The following is a 19,436-nucleotide window of genomic DNA, read 5'->3' as shown; positions in this document are numbered from 1 at the left end:
AGACCGAAATTGTGACGGTGTCACCCGAAAAATTTGAAATTACGAAATTTGAAAAAATTTGAAAAAAAAAATTACGGAATTTCAAGTGGCCCAATATCTGAAAATGTTCGCAACATATTAATGTACATTTGTGCCAAATTTGGTGCTTGTATCACAAAATGCACAACAGGTTTGCTATGCTGCTACACTACTATTGGTGGAGTCGGTATGCTTGTTAGTCCCCACGCATACAAAGCTCTCAACAAAGTCGAAAAGATATCATCGAGAATGGGACTAATCACATAACTCCTGTGATTTCAGATGAACTCGACATCAAAAAAGGTCCCTTCACCATAGATTAACTCCATAAAGCTCTTAAAAACATTCAAAACGGGAAAGCCTGTGGTCTAGATGACATTCCAGCCGAGATTTGGAAACTAGGTGAATTCGATGAGATTTTACTGAATTAGTGTAATGCTGTATACCATCAAAATCCAATAGATAGATGGACAGAAGGATGTATATTGCCTTTCCAGAAAAAAGGCGACCTTGGGCTTGCAAAAAACTATCGAGGAATCACTCTAACATCAATAGCGGCCAAAATATACAACCTGATGTTATGAAACAGAATCAGAACGCGTATTTTCCATACTTATGATGAACTACGTCAAGGTTACGTGACAGCGAAATTTTAAGGTCAGATTCGGATTCGTGGGCACCAAATTAGTTGGAAACAGTTGAAAATAAGTCAGAACCAATTTGGCTGTTGACCAGTGTAATCAGGATTGCAAGCCATCTTAAATATACGCAGCTCAATAAAACATCCCTGGATACACACGACAATGACTTAAGGCAGTGAGTAACTCGGGAAGAAAAACTCAGTTTGGATTCGGCTTTTTCTTTGCCTTTTTTGCCAATTTTGCTAAAAAAATATTTGTCCCATCTCAGATCAGATCTGATACATTAGCTGTGCATAAAAGGATGTAAATCGATGAATGACCTCAATCTAAGATGGCCTCAATCTAAGTTGGAATCTTCCACGATGAAGCTAACTCCAAGGGGCCTTTCACTCACTCACCACAGGCAGGTTGGTGGTCTTTCCGTCTTCTACCGACTCCTCTACGGCCTTGCCCCCCCTCCCCCCAGCTCTCTCTGGGCTCTGTCCCCCAAATATTCCTACAGGTCGCACAAGATCTGCCTGCAACCCTCTTATGGTTAAACTGCCAAAATCAAGACTCTCTGCTCACCTTCACTCCTTCATTCCTCTTTTCTCCTGCCTCTGGAACAAACTCCCTCACTCTCTTCAATCCCACTCCTCCCTCCAGGTCTTTAAAACGGCTGTTCACCACCATCTCTTATCTTCTCCCATCCAAAACCTTGATCTTTTCTACCCCCGCTAATGTCACCCCAAATCCACTTTTTTGAAATACCAACTTATGTCCTGGAAGTCCTTGGTGTCCTTGTGTTTTATACTTCTCCCACCCCCCACCCCCTTCCCACGCCTCCTCCCCCCAAGCCCTCTCCCTCCCACACATCTCCCGATGTCCCTGCTCTCAAATGTTGTGTTTGTGTGCTTCTTCTTCTCTCCCCATCTTGTCTACTGCTCCCTGTTTTTATATATTTTGTTTGTCTGTTTGATTTGTTTGTGAAATAAATGTTAGCTCTTTCACGAGCCTCGATTCTGTGTACAAAAAAAAAAAAAAAAAAAAAAAAAAATAGAACCAATTCTGCGAAAAAATCCAAATGGCTTTCGTACTAGTAGATCGACCTCCGGGCAAATCCTTACTATTAGACGTCTTCTTGAAGGCGTTAAAGCTAAAAAATCTTCCTGCTGTTTTCCTATTTATTGATTTCTCGAAAGCTTTCGACTCCATCCATCAAGGTAAGATTAAGGAGCTACTGCTAGCATTCGGGATACCTCAGGAGACAGTTAATGCCATCATGATGCTGTATAAGAACTCGCATGCAATAGTAAGATCACCTGATGGCGATACAGACTGTTTTGACATCATGGCAGGAGTTTTACAGGGTGATACCCTCGCTCCCTACTTATACATAATATGTCTCGATTATGTGCGACGCAAAGCAATAGACACCAACAATGAACTTGGATTTACCCTAAGTAAACGGAAAAGTCGGCGATACCCATCCAAGAAGATTACAGATGCAGATTATGCAGATGATCTTGCGGTTCTAGCAGACTATAACAATGATGCAGCGACACTACTACACAAGATTGAAGAAGTAGCCAGCCAAATTGGTCTCTACATAAATGCCTCGAAGACAGAGTACATCAGTCTTAATCAAGATCAAGTTGTAGACATAAAATCACTCACTGGTGAAAACATCAAAAAGGTTGACGAATTCACATACCTGGGAAGCAACATCGCCTCCACAAAAAGAGATGTTGACATCAGACTTGGAAAGGCTTGGGGAGCTTTAAACAGTCTAGGCAAGATTTGGAAATCTGCGCTTCCAATGGAGCTGAAACGAAACTTCTTTAGAGCAGCTGTTGAATCAGTTCTTGTATATGGGGCAATTACATGGACCTTGACATCGTCACTAGAAAAGGCCCTGGATGGTGCATACACTCGCATGCTCAGAGCAGCCCTTAACATCTCATGGAAAGAGCACCCCACAAAATATGAATTGTATGCAAAAATCCCACCAATCAGTGTAACCATACGTCAACGTAGATGAGGATTTGCTGGGCACTGCTGGAGAAACAAAGATGAGCTCGCAAGCGATGTTTTACTTTGGTTACCAACTCACGGCAACAGGCACCAGGGAGACCTGCGAAAACATATATCGATCAGCTTACAAATGATACTGGGTGTCTGGTTAACGAACTACCTAATGCCATGGGTGACAGAGATGAATGGAAGAAACGTGTCGTGGAATGCCGAGCTAGCTCGACGCAGTAGTAGTAGTGTGTTGTGTGTGTGTGTTTGTGTATGTGTATATGTGTGTGTTGTGTGGTGTGTGTGTGTTGTGTGGTGTGTGTGTGTGTGTGTGTGTGTGTGTGGTGTGTGTGTGTTCTGTGTGTGTGGTGTGTGTGTGTGGTGTGTGTGTATATATGTGTGTGTGTTGTGTGGTGTATGTGTGTGTTGTGTGGTGTGTGTTTGTGTATTTGTGTGGTGTGTGTTTGTGTATGTGTATATTCATATATTCATTCATCCATATATATATATATATCTGAGCAGTGTCTGTCCTGTCCTGTCCTGTGTTGTCACTGAACTACTTTCTCAAACTTTTGTGAAATCGTACCAAACTTCTGGAATGCACATATCTCTCCCGTCGGTATGTCCTAAGGGGATTTTTTAAAATAAATGTTCTAATGTTGTTTTGTTTTTTTGGGGAATTTTTGGGGGAAATTTTTTTTCCCCAACTTAAGTTTTCAACTTCAATTGTTTATAAAATGTGATATCACGTATATTACAAATACATTTGTGCAAAATAATTGTTTGAATTATGATTGGTTTAAACCATGACAAAACGGCAACTCAGGTACACTCATTTATCTATATATCTACACATCTGGGCAGTGTCTGTGTTGACACTTAACGACTCCCTCAAACTTTTGTTTCCGTGGTTGTGAAGTGTTTTTAATAACGTTGTGGTGGTTTTGAATCACGTGGTGGTGAGGTATTTTGAATTATGTGGTGGTGAGGTGTTTTTAAATCACATGGTGGTGAGGTGTTTTTAAATCACATGGTGGTGAGGTGTTTTTAAATCACATGGTGGTGAGGTGTTTTGAATTACGTGGTGGTGAGGTGTTTTGAATTACGTGGTGGTGAGGTGTTTTGAATTATGTGGTGGTGAGGTGTTTTTAAATGATGTGGTGGTGAGGTGTTTTTACATCACATGGTGGTGACGTGTTTTGAATTACGTTGTGGTGAGGTGTTTTTATATCACATGGTGGTGAGGTGTTTTGAATTACGTGGTGGTGAGGTGTTTTGAATTACGTTGTGGTGAGGTGTTTTTATATCACATGGTGGTGAGGTGTTTTGAATTACTTGGTGGTGAGGTGTTTTGAATTACTTGGTGGTGAGGTGTTTTTATTACGTGGTGGTGAGGTGTTTTGAATTACTTGGTGGTGAGGTGTTTTGAATTACTTGGTGGTGAGGTGTTTTGAATTACTTGGTGGTGAGGTATTTTGAATTACGTGGCTGTGAGGTGTTTTGAATTACGTGGTGGTGAGGTGTTTTGAATTACTTGGTGGTGAGGTGTTTTGAATTACTTGGTGGTGAGGTGTTTTGAATTACGTGGTGGTGAGGTGTTTTTAATTACTTGGTGGTGAGGTGTTTTGAATTACGTGGTGGTGAGGTTTTTGAATTACTTGGTGGTGAGGTGTTTTGAATTACTTGGTGGTGAGGTGTTTTAAATTACTTGGTGGTGAGGTTTTTGAATTACTTGGTGGTGAGGTGTTTTGAATTACGTGGTGGTGAGGTGTAATCGTCCCAAATTTCCAGTCTGCACCTACCCCTCCCCTATGTATGTGCTGAGGGGTTCTTTCTTGAAAAAAAAACATTCAACCTAAATCTTCAACCTAAATTGCCTATAAAAATGTAATATCACAAACACAACAAATACATTTGTGCAAAATAATTATTTGTATTATGATTGGTGTAAATCATGACAACACAGCAACTCAGATACAGTCATTATCCTCAGCTAAAATAAGCCTGTACCTCAGTAACGACGCTGCGCGAGCCGAGCCAAGCTAGTATCTATATTATAATAGCCGTAGATGATTCTGTCTGTCTGTCTGTCTATCTGTTGGGTGTCTGTCCGGGGTGTGGCTTACTCGGTTTGCAGAGTAGCTCCACCCATAGCTCCACCCATTCTGGGAGTGGCTATAAACAAATATCCACCATTTTATTAACTCGCATAGCTTTGAGTCCTGTTTTGTAGGCCCGTGGTGTCTTGCTCTCCCCCAGTTTTATTTCAAATCAAATTCGATAAATCATTTCATTTTTCACAGTCGCTAACATAGTTTTAGACTCGGTTGAAAAAAAACGGGAAGAAAATCCGATGAAAGTTGCCGTTTATAGAACGAAATGAATTCTCAAAGGCCTGTAACTTCAAGGCCATTGAGTCTCTCTCACGCCTTTATCTCCAATCTAACTCACCATATGATTTCATTTTTATCGATGGTTTTACTTTTAGACTCGGTGTCAGCAATAATTGAGAACAATCCACACACGCGGGAAAATGCAGAGATATATTTTTTAAAATCGCGTCATGGTGTATCATACACCGCCCAACATGACACCGCCGGCAATGTGTCGATATATATTAAAAATTCGCTTTTGCTTTTCCGTTATGATATATTACTATTTCGTTTGATGATAGTCGTCACAAAAACGTCAACAATGATGCCGACATATATTTCTTCGTTTTTATTTCATTCAACATATTAGCCGGAAGTAAAATATGTTTCAGGAAATTACCGAGAGATATTTCTTCGTTTTTTTTATTAGTTATGTGCGCATACACTTTAAATAGGTTTATTTGAAATCTTTAATTTTCCACAAACATTCCACACACGCGGGAAAATGCAGAGATATATTTTTTAAAATCGCGTCATGGTGTATCATACACCGCCCAACATGACACCGACGGCAATGTGTCGATATCTATTTTAAATTCGATATATCATTTCATTTTTCACAGTCGCTAACATAGTTTTAGACTCGGTTGAAAAAAAACGAGAAGAAAATCCGATGAAAGTTGCCGTTTATAGAACGAAATGAATTCTCAAATGCCTGTAACTTCAAGGCCATTGAGTCTCTCTCACGCCTTTATCTCCAATCTAACTCACCATATGATTTCATTTTTATCGATGGTTTTAGAGTCGGTGTCAGCAATAATTGAGAACATTCCACACACGCGGGAAAATGCAGATATATTTTTTAAAATCGCGTCATGGTGTATCATACACCGCCTAACATGACACCGACGGCAACGTGTCGATACATATTAAAAATTCGATATATCATTTCATTTTTCACAGTCGCTAACATAGTTTTCGACTCGGTTGAAAAAAAACGGGAAGGAAATCCAATGAAAGTTGCCGTTTATAGAACGAAATGAATTCTCAAACGCCTGTAACTTCAACTTCAAGGCCATTGAGTCTCTCTCACGCCTTTATCTCCAATCTAACTCACCATATGATTTCATTTTTATCGATGGTTTTGGACTCGGTGTCAGCAATAATTGAGAACATTCCACACACGCGGGAAAATGCAGAGATATATTTTTAAAAATCGCGTCATGGTGTATCATACACCGCCCAACATGACACCGACGGCAACGTGTCGATATATATTAAAAATTCGCTTTTGCTTTTCCGTTAAGATATATTACTTTTTCGTTTGATGACAGTCGTCACAAAAACGTCAACAATGATGCCGACATATATTTCTTCGTTTTTATTTAATTCAACATTATTAGCCGGAAGTAAAATATGTTTCAGGAAATTACCGAGAGATATTTCTTCGTTTTTTAAAATTAGTTATGTGCGAATACACTTTAAATAGGTTTATTTGAAATCTTTAATTTTCCACAATATAATTTACTTGCCATTTATCATTTGATGATTACGAGACAAATTCCTCTTGAGGATCGTGACAATTCATGCGCTGCGTGGAAACTTCTATTTCCAAAATGAATGAGACGATCGATGAAGAACGCAGACTTGAACAGGATGCAGCAAGAAAACGAATGAGACGGGCGAACGAGTCCATCGACGAACGTCAATGCAAACTTGCGGGGTCACCCGTGGGAATCCCACGGGCATGGATGTGTGTGACATTTCGACATATTGAGTTAGATGCTGCACATTCATTTTTACAAAATGGTTACTGGCAAGTCATTAGATCCAGAAATGGTGTAAAAACCACCGTTTAGAGGCCATTTTTCCCCGCAAAGCGGGGGTTGGCCTTTTCGGGGACCGTGGTAGTTGTTGTTTTTTTGTCCCCTTTTTGAAGCAATGTTTTACGGCCGGATGCCCTTCCTGACGCCAACCCTTTTTGCCGCCTTCAACGACAAACAGGGAATTACCAGTGAACTGGTACTCAATTAGCCGACCTCGGAAGGATGACAGGCTGAGTCAACCCCCCTGGCATTAATTCGGCGATCGACCGAGATTCGAACCCAGGATCCTAAGCCGGCACCCTAGCCGCTAGCCCAACACCAGAAATGGTGTCATGAACACAATTTATTTACGCACAAGCACAAAAGCAAGACGGGCCGATTTCCGATTCCGACGGGCCGACGGGCGAGACGGGCCGATTTCCGATTCCGACGGGCCGATTTGGAGCAAGAAAAAGAACGAGACGGGAGAAAAAGGAGAGAAACGAGACGGGGAAAGCCGATTGGAGAGGCGAGTGAGGCGCGATTGGAGAGGAGTGTGAGGCGCGATTGGAGAGGAGTGTGAGGCACGATTGGAGAGGAGTGTGAGGCGTGATTGGAGAGGAGTGTGAGGCACGATTGGAGAGGAGTGATTGGAGGGGAGTGTGAGGCACGATTGGAGAGGAGTGTGAGGCACGATTGGAGAGGGGTGTGAGGCGCGATTGGAGAGGAGTGTGAGGCGCGATTGGAGAGGAGTGTGAGGCGCGATTGGAGAGGCGTGTGAAGGATTGCAGAGGAGAGGAGTGTGAGGGATTGGAGAGGTGAGGGATTGGAAAGGAGAGGGATGTGAGGGTTTGGAGAGGAGAGGAGTGCTAGGTGGAGAGAGGAGAGTGTCAGGTGGAGACAGGAGAGTGTCAGGTGGAGACAGGAGAGTGTCAGGTGGAGAGGAGTGAGGGGTCACATATTATGTGAAATAACTAAATTCACACCATTTCTGGATCTGATGACTTGCCAGTAACCATTTTGTAAAAATGAATGTGCAGCATATAACTCAATATGTCGAAATGTCACACACATCCATGCCCGTGGGATTCCCACGGGTGACCCCGCTAGTCTATATTATAATAGCCGTAGATGATTCTGTCTGTCTGTCTGTCTATCTGTTGGGTGTCTGTCCGGGGTGTGGCTTACTCGGTTTGCAGAGTAGCTCCACCCATAGCTCCACCCATTCTGGGAGTGGCTATAAACAAATATCCACCATTTTATTAACTCGCATAGCTTTGAGTCCTGTTTTGTAGGCCCGTGGTGTCTTGCTCTCCCCCAGTTTTATTTCAAATCAAATTCGATAAATCATTTCATTTTTCACAGTCGCTAACATAGTTTTAGACTCGGTTGAAAAAAAACGGGAAGAAAATCCGATGAAAGTTGCCGTTTATAGAACGAAATGAATTCTCAAAGGCCTGTAACTTCAAGGCCATTGAGTCTCTCTCACGCCTTTATCTCCAATCTAACTCACCATATGATTTCATTTTTATCGATGGTTTTACTTTTAGACTCGGTGTCAGCAATAATTGAGAACAATCCACACACGCGGGAAAATGCAGAGATATATTTTTTAAAATCGCGTCATGGTGTATCATACACCGCCCAACATGACACCGCCGGCAATGTGTCGATATATATTAAAAATTCGCTTTTGCTTTTCCGTTATGATATATTACTATTTCGTTTGATGATAGTCGTCACAAAAACGTCAACAATGATGCCGACATATATTTCTTCGTTTTTATTTCATTCAACATATTAGCCGGAAGTAAAATATGTTTCAGGAAATTACCGAGAGATATTTCTTCGTTTTTTTTATTAGTTATGTGCGCATACACTTTAAATAGGTTTATTTGAAATCTTTAATTTTCCACAAACATTCCACACACGCGGGAAAATGCAGAGATATATTTTTTAAAATCGCGTCATGGTGTATCATACACCGCCCAACATGACACCGACGGCAATGTGTCGATATCTATTTTAAATTCGATATATCATTTCATTTTTCACAGTCGCTAACATAGTTTTAGACTCGGTTGAAAAAAAACGAGAAGAAAATCCGATGAAAGTTGCCGTTTATAGAACGAAATGAATTCTCAAATGCCTGTAACTTCAAGGCCATTGAGTCTCTCTCACGCCTTTATCTCCAATCTAACTCACCATATGATTTCATTTTTATCGATGGTTTTAGAGTCGGTGTCAGCAATAATTGAGAACATTCCACACACGCGGGAAAATGCAGATATATTTTTTAAAATCGCGTCATGGTGTATCATACACCGCCTAACATGACACCGACGGCAACGTGTCGATACATATTAAAAATTCGATATATCATTTCATTTTTCACAGTCGCTAACATAGTTTTCGACTCGGTTGAAAAAAAACGGGAAGGAAATCCAATGAAAGTTGCCGTTTATAGAACGAAATGAATTCTCAAACGCCTGTAACTTCAACTTCAAGGCCATTGAGTCTCTCTCACGCCTTTATCTCCAATCTAACTCACCATATGATTTCATTTTTATCGATGGTTTTGGACTCGGTGTCAGCAATAATTGAGAACATTCCACACACGCGGGAAAATGCAGAGATATATTTTTAAAAATCGCGTCATGGTGTATCATACACCGCCCAACATGACACCGACGGCAACGTGTCGATATATATTAAAAATTCGCTTTTGCTTTTCCGTTAAGATATATTACTTTTTCGTTTGATGACAGTCGTCACAAAAACGTCAACAATGATGCCGACATATATTTCTTCGTTTTTATTTAATTCAACATTATTAGCCGGAAGTAAAATATGTTTCAGGAAATTACCGAGAGATATTTCTTCGTTTTTTAAAATTAGTTATGTGCGAATACACTTTAAATAGGTTTATTTGAAATCTTTAATTTTCCACAATATAATTTACTTGCCATTTATCATTTGATGATTACGAGACAAATTCCTCTTGAGGATCGTGACAATTCATGCGCTGCGTGGAAACTTCTATTTCCAAAATGAATGAGACGATCGATGAAGAACGCAGACTTGAACAGGATGCAGCAAGAAAACGAATGAGACGGGCGAACGAGTCCATCGACGAACGTCAATGCAAACTTGCGGGGTCACCCGTGGGAATCCCACGGGCATGGATGTGTGTGACATTTCGACATATTGAGTTAGATGCTGCACATTCATTTTTACAAAATGGTTACTGGCAAGTCATTAGATCCAGAAATGGTGTAAAAACCACCGTTTAGAGGCCATTTTTCCCCGCAAAGCGGGGGTTGGCCTTTTCGGGGACCGTGGTAGTTGTTGTTTTTTTGTCCCCTTTTTGAAGCAATGTTTTACGGCCGGATGCCCTTCCTGACGCCAACCCTTTTTGCCGCCTTCAACGACAAACAGGGAATTACCAGTGAACTGGTACTCAATTAGCCGACCTCGGAAGGATGACAGGCTGAGTCAACCCCCCTGGCATTAATTCGGCGATCGACCGAGATTCGAACCCAGGATCCTAAGCCGGCACCCTAGCCGCTAGCCCAACACCAGAAATGGTGTCATGAACACAATTTATTTACGCACAAGCACAAAAGCAAGACGGGCCGATTTCCGATTCCGACGGGCCGACGGGCGAGACGGGCCGATTTCCGATTCCGACGGGCCGATTTGGAGCAAGAAAAAGAACGAGACGGGAGAAAAAGGAGAGAAACGAGACGGGGAAAGCCGATTGGAGAGGCGAGTGAGGCGCGATTGGAGAGGAGTGTGAGGCGCGATTGGAGAGGAGTGTGAGGCACGATTGGAGAGGAGTGTGAGGCGTGATTGGAGAGGAGTGTGAGGCACGATTGGAGAGGAGTGATTGGAGGGGAGTGTGAGGCACGATTGGAGAGGAGTGTGAGGCACGATTGGAGAGGGGTGTGAGGCGCGATTGGAGAGGAGTGTGAGGCGCGATTGGAGAGGAGTGTGAGGCGCGATTGGAGAGGCGTGTGAAGGATTGCAGAGGAGAGGAGTGTGAGGGATTGGAGAGGTGAGGGATTGGAAAGGAGAGGGATGTGAGGGTTTGGAGAGGAGAGGAGTGCTAGGTGGAGAGAGGAGAGTGTCAGGTGGAGACAGGAGAGTGTCAGGTGGAGACAGGAGAGTGTCAGGTGGAGAGGAGTGAGGGGTCACATATTATGTGAAATAACTAAATTCACACCATTTCTGGATCTGATGACTTGCCAGTAACCATTTTGTAAAAATGAATGTGCAGCATATAACTCAATATGTCGAAATGTCACACACATCCATGCCCGTGGGATTCCCACGGGTGACCCCGCTAGTCTATATTATAATAGCCGTAGATGATTCTGTCTGTCTGTCTGTTGGGCGTCTGTCCGGGGTGTGGCTTACTCGGTTTGCAGAGTAGCTCCACCCATTCTGGGAGAGGCTTCGCTTCATATAAACAAATATCCACCATTTTATTAACTCGCATAGCTTTGAGGCCTGTTTTGTAGGCCCGTGGTGTCTTGATCTCTCTCCCAGTTTTATTTCAAATCAAATTCGATATATCATTTCATTTTTCACAGTCGCTAACATAGTTTTAGACTCGGTTGAAAAAAAACGGGAAGAAAATCCGATGAAACTTGCCGTTTATAGAACGAAATGAATTCTCAAAGGCCTGTAACTTCAAGGCCATTGAGTCTCTCTCACGCCTTTATCTCCAATCTAACTCACCATCTGATTTCATTTTTATCGATGGTTTTGGACTCGGTGTCAGCAACGCGGGAAAATGCAGAGATATATTTTTTAAAATACACAATATCACCGCCAACCGCCCAACCGCCAACAACCACCCAATATGTATCATACACCGCCAAACATGTATCATACACCGCCCAACATGACAGACGGCAACATGTCGACATTATCGCTTTTTCTTTAAACCGAGTGAACCGAGCCGAACCGAATAAACCGAATGAATTCACCGTTTACTTATGATGACAGTCGTCACAAAACGACATATATTTCTTCGTTTTTATTTCATTCAACATTATTAGCCGGAAGTAAAATATGGTTCAGGAAATTACCGAGAGATATTTCTTCGTTTCTTTATTTATTAGTTATTTGCGCATACACTTTAAATAGGTTTATTTGAAATCTTTAATTTTCACAATGTAATATATTTGTCATTTGATGATGACGAGACACTTCCTCTTGACTCGTGACAATTCATGCGTTGCGTGGAAACTTCCATTTCCAAAATGAATGACACAGTCGATGAAGAACGACTCGGTGTCAGCAACGCGGGAAAATGCAGAGATAAATTTTAAAAAAATACACCATATCACAGCCCAACACCGCCCAACAGCCAACAAGTATCATACACCGCCCAACATGACACAGACAGCAACATGTCGACATTATCGCTTTTTCTTTAAACCGAGTGAACTGAGCCGAACCGAATACACCGAGTGAATTCACCGAGCTAATTTCATCCAATTCCACCGAGTTTCATGAAACCGAGAGATATTTCTTCGTTTTTATTTTCTTAGTTACCAGCAGAAGTACCCAGCGTTGCCGGGCGGGGGAGGGGAGGGGGGAAGGGCACGTACACTTTAAACATGTATATACATGTGGGATGTGGGATATATACATGTGGGACATGTGTACGTGTGTGTGTGTGTACGTGTGTGTGTGTGTACGTGTGTGTGTGTACGTGTGTGTGTGTACATGTGTGTGTGTGTGTGTGTGTGTGTGTGTGTGTGTGTGTGTGTGTGTGTGTGCGCGCGTGCATATGTGTGTGTGTGTGTGTATATATGTGTGTGTATGTGTATGTAGGCTAACCCCCGCTCTAGCAGGGAAAATGGCCTTAAAATGCATGTTGTTGTTGTTGTATGTGTATATAAACTAGGGCATGCCCGTACGTGGGTGCCCGTTCCTTGCCAAAAAAAAAAAAAAACGCTACCCGTACGCTCTACCCCGCCCGTACGCCCGTACGCCCGTACGCCCGTAAACAAAAAAAACAACGCTCTTCGCTTCCGCCCTTCGCTCTGACTGAATTGGGAGAAATAATGCGCATAAGAAATCGAGAAATTATTATTTTCTCCGGAAGAAATCGAATTACGAACCGTAATGGCGCACGCGCTCGGCTCGGCTCGCTCTCACATCGGCCACGCCTACGCAACAACGCGTTCTGTGATTGGCTGCCGGAAGTGAAGTCTTCACTGTCCGGAAGGTCGCAAATCGCAGTTACGATGAATCGCAAATTAGTTTTAATTAGTTTTAAAACATAGTTTAACGCCAACATAGTTTGCCAACGTGAAATAAATGAATACGCTCTCAAATGTGCCGTCCGAGGCAGAGTCTGTTCGCCACGTTCGGCACACGTGATAGCTCGCTGCTCTCTGATTGGTTGAATCGTTTTTTGGACATAGCTCGGTAACTACTTCTCCGATTAATATGAAACCTTGAAAAGGCACATCCTCGGGTCCCCAGCAATATACCTGGCAAGTTTAAAGTATATCGGACCCGTGGTTGTCGAGAAACAGCGGTCACAGACATACAGACATACATACATACATACATACATACATACATACATACATACATACATACACACAGAGATTACTGGAATTATAGATAGATGTCTGTGTGTGTGTGTATGTGTGTATATGTGTCTGTACGTGTGTGTGTGTGTGTGTGTGTGTGTGTGTGTGTGTGTGTGTGTGTGTGTGTGTGTGTGTGTGTGTGTGTGTGTGTGTGTGTGGAGATGTATATATGTGTATAATGTGCATATATGTGTATATGTGGATACATATGTGTATATGTGTCTGTACGTGTGTGTGTGTGTGTGTGTGTGTGCATGTGTGTCGATGTACGTGTGTGTGTATGTGTATATGTGTGTGGGTGTATATGTGTGTGTGTGTGTGTGTATATGTAAACATGGGCCGGTGTGTGTGTAAAGTGTGAGGAGGTATTGGAGAGGAAAATGCAGAGATATATTTTTTTAAATCGCGCCATGATGATAAACGAAAATACACCGCCTAAAATAACAGTCGACATATATTTAAAATTCGTCACACACATCTATGCCCGTGCGATTCCCACGGGTGGGAATCCCACGGGCATGGATGTGTGTGACATTTCGACATATTGAGTTAGATGCTGCGCCTGCACATTCAGTTATATAAAATGGTTACTGGCAATTGATCACATCCACAAATGATGTAATCCACACAATTTATGTACTTTACATAACGTTAATAGGAATACATGCCCGACTGCCCGTGTAGATGGGAATGACATATAATTCACCGAAAACGTTGAAGCAACCGCATAATATTACGGTGATGTGTAACTCTGAGTGAGAATAGTTCTGAATTTTAAAAACTTTCTTCTGATATTTGTGATTTATTTCAAACAAACTGTATTTCCCATCTCCACGGGCATGTATTCCTATTAACGTTATGTAAAGTACATAAATTGTGTGGATTACATCATTTGTGGATGTGATCAATTGCCAGTAACCATTTTATATAACTGAATGTGCAGGTGCAGCATCGAACTCAATATGTCGACATGTCACACACATCCATGCCCGTGGGATTCCCACCCGTGGGAATCCCACGGGCATAGATGTGTGTGACGAATTTTAAATATATGTCGACTGTTATTTTAGGCGGTGTATTTTCGTTTATCATCATGGCGCGATTTAAAAATATATATCTGCATTTTCCTCTCCAATACCTCCTCACACTTTACACACACACCGGCCCATGTTTACATATACACACACACACACATATACACCCACACACATATACACATGCACACACGTACATCGACACACATGCACACACGTACATCGACAACACACATGCACACACACACACACACACACGTACAGACACATATACACATATGCAAATATGTATACACATATGTATCCACATATACACATATATGCACATTATACACATATATACATCTCCCCACACACACACACACACACACAAAAACAGACACACACACACACACACGTACAGACACATATACACACATACACACACACACAGACATATATATACACACATACAACAACAACATGCATTTTAAGGCCATTTTCCCTGCGAGAGCGGGGGTTAGCCTACATACACACACACACACATGCGCACACACGCACACACACAGACCTACACACACACACACACGTACACACACACACGTACACATGTCCCACATGTATATATCCCACATCCCACATGTATATACATGTTTAAAGTGTACGTGCCCTTCCCCCCTCCCCCGCCCGGCAACGCTGGGTACTTCTGCTGGTAACTAATAAAATAAAAACGAAGAAATATCTCTCGGTTTCATGAAACTCGGTGGAATTGGATGAAATTCGCTCGGTGAATTCACTCGGTGTATTCGGTTCGGCTCGGTTCACTCGGTTTAAAGAAAAAGTGATACTGTCGACATGTTGCTGTCTGTGTCATGTTGGGCGGTGTATGATACTTGTTGGCTGTTGGGCGGTGTTGGGCTGTGATATGGTGTATTTTTTTAAAATTTATCTCTGCATTTTCCCGCGTTGCTGACACCGAGTCGTTCTTCATCGACTGTGTCATTCATTTTGGAAATGGAAGTTTCCACGCAACGCATGAATTGTCACGAGTCAAGAGGAAGTGTCTCGTCATCATCAAATGACAAATAAATTACATTGTGAAAATTAAAGATTTCAAATAAACCTATTTAAAGTGTATGCGCAATAACTAATAAATAAAGAAACGAAGAAATATCTCTCGTTAATTTCCTGAACCATATTTTACTTCCGGCTAATAATGTTGAATGAAATAAAAACGAAGAAATATATGTCGTTTTGTGACGACTGTCATCAAAAGTAAACGGTGAATTCACTCGGTTTATTCGGTTCGGCTCGGTTCACTCGGTTTAAAGAAAAAGCGATAATGTCGACATGTTGCCGTCTGTCATGTTGGGCGGTGTATGATACATGTTGTGCGGTGTATGATACATATTGGGTGGTTGTTGGCGGTTGGGCGGTGGGCGGTTATATGGTGTATTTTTTAAAATATATCTCTGCATTTTCCCGCGTTGCTGACACCGAGTCCAAAACCATCGATAAAAATGAAATCATATGGTGAGTTAGATTGGAGATAAAGGCGTGAGAGAGACTCAATGGCCTTGAAGTTACAGGCCTTTGAGAATTCATTTCGTTCTATAAACGGCAACTTTCATCGGATTTTCTTCCCGTTTTTTTTCAACCGAGTCTAAAACTATGTTAGCGACTGTGATAAATTCGATGATATATCGAATTTGATTTGAAATAAAACTGGGAGAGAGATCAAGACACCACGGGCCTACAAAACAGGCCTCAAAGCTATGCGAGTTAATAAAATGGTGGATATTTGTTTATATGAAGCGAAGCCTCTCCCAGAATGGGTGGAGCTACTCTGCAAACCGAGTAAGCCACACCCCGGACAGACGCCCAACAGACAGACAGACAGAATCATCTACGGCTATTATAATATAGACTAGCGGGGTCACCCGTGGGAATCCCACGGGCATGGATGTGTGTGACATTTCGACATATTGAGTTATATGCTGCACATTCATTTTTACAAAATGGTTACTGGCAAGTCATCAGATCCAGAAATGGTGTGAATTTAGTTATTTCACATAATATGTGACCCCTCACTCCTCTCCACCTGACACTCTCCTGTCTCCACCTGACACTCTCCTGTCTCCACCTGACACTCTCCTCTCTCCACCTAGCACTCCTCTCCTCTCCAAACCCTCACCTCTCCAATCCCTCACACTCCTCTCCTCTGCAATCCTTCACACGCCTCTCCAATCGCGCCTCACACTCCTCTCCAATCGCGCCTCACACTCCTCTCCAATCGCGCCTCACACCCCTCTCCAATCGTGCCTCACACTCCTCTCCAATCGTGCCTCACACTCCCCTCCAATCACTCCTCTCCAATCGTGCCTCACACTCCTCTCCAATCACGCCTCACACTCCTCTCCAATCGTGCCTCACACTCCTCTCCAATCGCGCCTCACACTCCTCTCCAATCGCGCCTCACTCGCCTCTCCAATCGGCTTTCCCCGTCTCGTTTCTCTCCTTTTTCTCCCGTCTCGTTCTTTTTCTTGCTCCAAATCGGCCCGTCGGAATCGGAAATCGGCCCGTCTCGCCCGTCGGCCCGTCGGAATCGGAAATCGGCCCGTCTTGCTTTTGTGCTTGTGCGTAAATAAATTGTGTTCATGACACCATTTCTGGTGTTGGGCTAGCGGCTAGGGTGCCGGCTTAGGATCCTGGGTTCGAATCTCGGTCGATCGCCGAATTAATGCCAGGGGGGTTGACTCAGCCTGTCATCCTTCCGAGGTCGGCTAATTGAGTACCAGTTCACTGGTAATTCCCTGTTTGTCGTTGAAGGCGGCAAAAAGGGTTGGCGTCAGGAAGGGCATCCGGCCGTAAAACATTGCTTCAAAAAGGGGACAAAAAAACAACAACTACCACGGTCCCCGAAAAGGCCAACCCCCGCTTTGCGGGGAAAAATGGCCTCTAAACGGTGGTTTTTACACCATTTCTGGATCTAATGACTTGCCAGTAACCATTTTGTAAAAATGAATGTGCAGCATCTAACTCAATATGTCGAAATGTCACACACATCCATGCCCGTGGGATTCCCACGGGTGACCCCGCAAGTTTGCATTGACGTTCGTCGATGGACTCGTTCGCCCGTCTCATTCGTTTTCTTGCTGCATCCTGTTCAAGTCTGCGTTCTTCATCGATCGTCTCATTCATTTTGGAAATAGAAGTTTCCACGCAGCGCATGAATTGTCACGATCCTCAAGAGGAATTTGTCTCGTAATCATCAAATGATAAATGGCAAGTAAATTATATTGTGGAAAATTAAAGATTTCAAATAAACCTATTTAAAGTGTATTCGCACATAACTAATTTTAAAAAACGAAGAAATATCTCTCGGTAATTTCCTGAAACATATTTTACTTCCGGCTAATAATGTTGAATTAAATAAAAACGAAGAAATATATGTCGGCATCATTGTTGACGTTTTTGTGACGACTGTCATCAAACGAAAAAGTAATATATCTTAACGGAAAAGCAAAAGCGAATTTTTAATATATATCGACACGTTGCCGTCGGTGTCATGTTGGGCGGTGTATGATACACCATGACGCGATTTTTAAAAATATATCTCTGCATTTTCCCGCGTGTGTGGAATGTTCTCAATTATTGCTGACACCGAGTCCAAAACCATCGATAAAAATGAAATCATATGGTGAGTTAGATTGGAGATAAAGGCGTGAGAGAGACTCAATGGCCTTGAAGTTGAAGTTACAGGCGTTTGAGAATTCATTTCGTTCTATAAACGGCAACTTTCATTGGATTTCCTTCCCGTTTTTTTTCAACCGAGTCGAAAACTATGTTAGCGACTGTGAAAAATGAAATGATATATCGAATTTTTAATATGTATCGACACGTTGCCGTCGGTGTCATGTTAGGCGGTGTATGATACACCATGACGCGATTTTAAAAAATATATCTGCATTTTCCCGCGTGTGTGGAATGTTCTCAATTATTGCTGACACCGACTCTAAAACCATCGATAAAAATGAAATCATATGGTGAGTTAGATTGGAGATAAAGGCGTGAGAGAGACTCAATGGCCTTGAAGTTACAGGCATTTGAGAATTCATTTCGTTCTATAAACGGCAACTTTCATCGGATTTTCTTCTCGTTTTTTTTCAACCGAGTCTAAAACTATGTTAGCGACTGTGAAAAATGAAATGATATATCGAATTTAAAATAGATATCGACACATTGCCGTCGGTGTCATGTTGGGCGGTGTATGATACACCATGACGCGATTTTAAAAAATATATCTCTGCATTTTCCCGCGTGTGTGGAATGTTTGTGGAAAATTAAAGATTTCAAATAAACCTATTTAAAGTGTATGCGCACATAACTAATAAAAAAAACGAAGAAATATCTCTCGGTAATTTCCTGAAACATATTTTACTTCCGGCTAATATGTTGAATGAAATAAAAACGAAGAAATATATGTCGGCATCATTGTTGACGTTTTTGTGACGACTATCATCAAACGAAATAGTAATATATCATAACGGAAAAGCAAAAGCGAATTTTTAATATATATCGACACATTGCCGGCGGTGTCATGTTGGGCGGTGTATGATACACCATGACGCGATTTTAAAAAATATATCTCTGCATTTTCCCGCGTGTGTGGATTGTTCTCAATTATTGCTGACACCGAGTCTAAAAGTAAAACCATCGATAAAAATGAAATCATATGGTGAGTTAGATTGGAGATAAAGGCGTGAGAGAGACTCAATGGCCTTGAAGTTACAGGCCTTTGAGAATTCATTTCGTTCTATAAACGGCAACTTTCATCGGATTTTCTTCCCGTTTTTTTTCAACCGAGTCTAAAACTATGTTAGCGACTGTGAAAAATGAAATGATTTATCGAATTTGATTTGAAATAAAACTGGGGGAGAGCAAGACACCACGGGCCTACAAAACAGGA

The 19,436-nt window shown here is 42.1% G+C and overlaps 1 protein-coding gene across 2 annotated transcripts in view; it reads right to left on the bottom strand.

Moving 5' to 3' along the window:
* Nucleotides 1–19,436, bottom strand: part of LOC137436439 (C-type lectin domain family 18 member A) — a 133,248-nt gene that overhangs the window by 27,240 nt on the left and 86,572 nt on the right. Inside the window, exon 13 of one of the 2 annotated variants that reach the window (XM_078786018.1) lies at nt 2,648–2,772. The exons of the other annotated variant lie outside the window; for it this stretch is intronic. Coding sequence (XP_078642144.1) covers nt 2,740–2,772 — 33 coding nt within the window. The 3' untranslated portion in view covers nt 2,648–2,739. Of the gene's footprint in view, nt 1–2,647; nt 2,773–19,436 lie in introns of those variants that run through there. 2 annotated transcript variants of the gene reach the window in all.

This window comes from Myxine glutinosa, chromosome 1 (assembly GCF_964187855.1).
Source record: "Myxine glutinosa chromosome 1, kmMyxGlut1.1, whole genome shotgun sequence".
Taxonomy (NCBI): domain Eukaryota; kingdom Metazoa; phylum Chordata; class Myxini; order Myxiniformes; family Myxinidae; genus Myxine; species Myxine glutinosa.
This window is presented reverse-complemented; position numbering and strand designations above follow the sequence as displayed.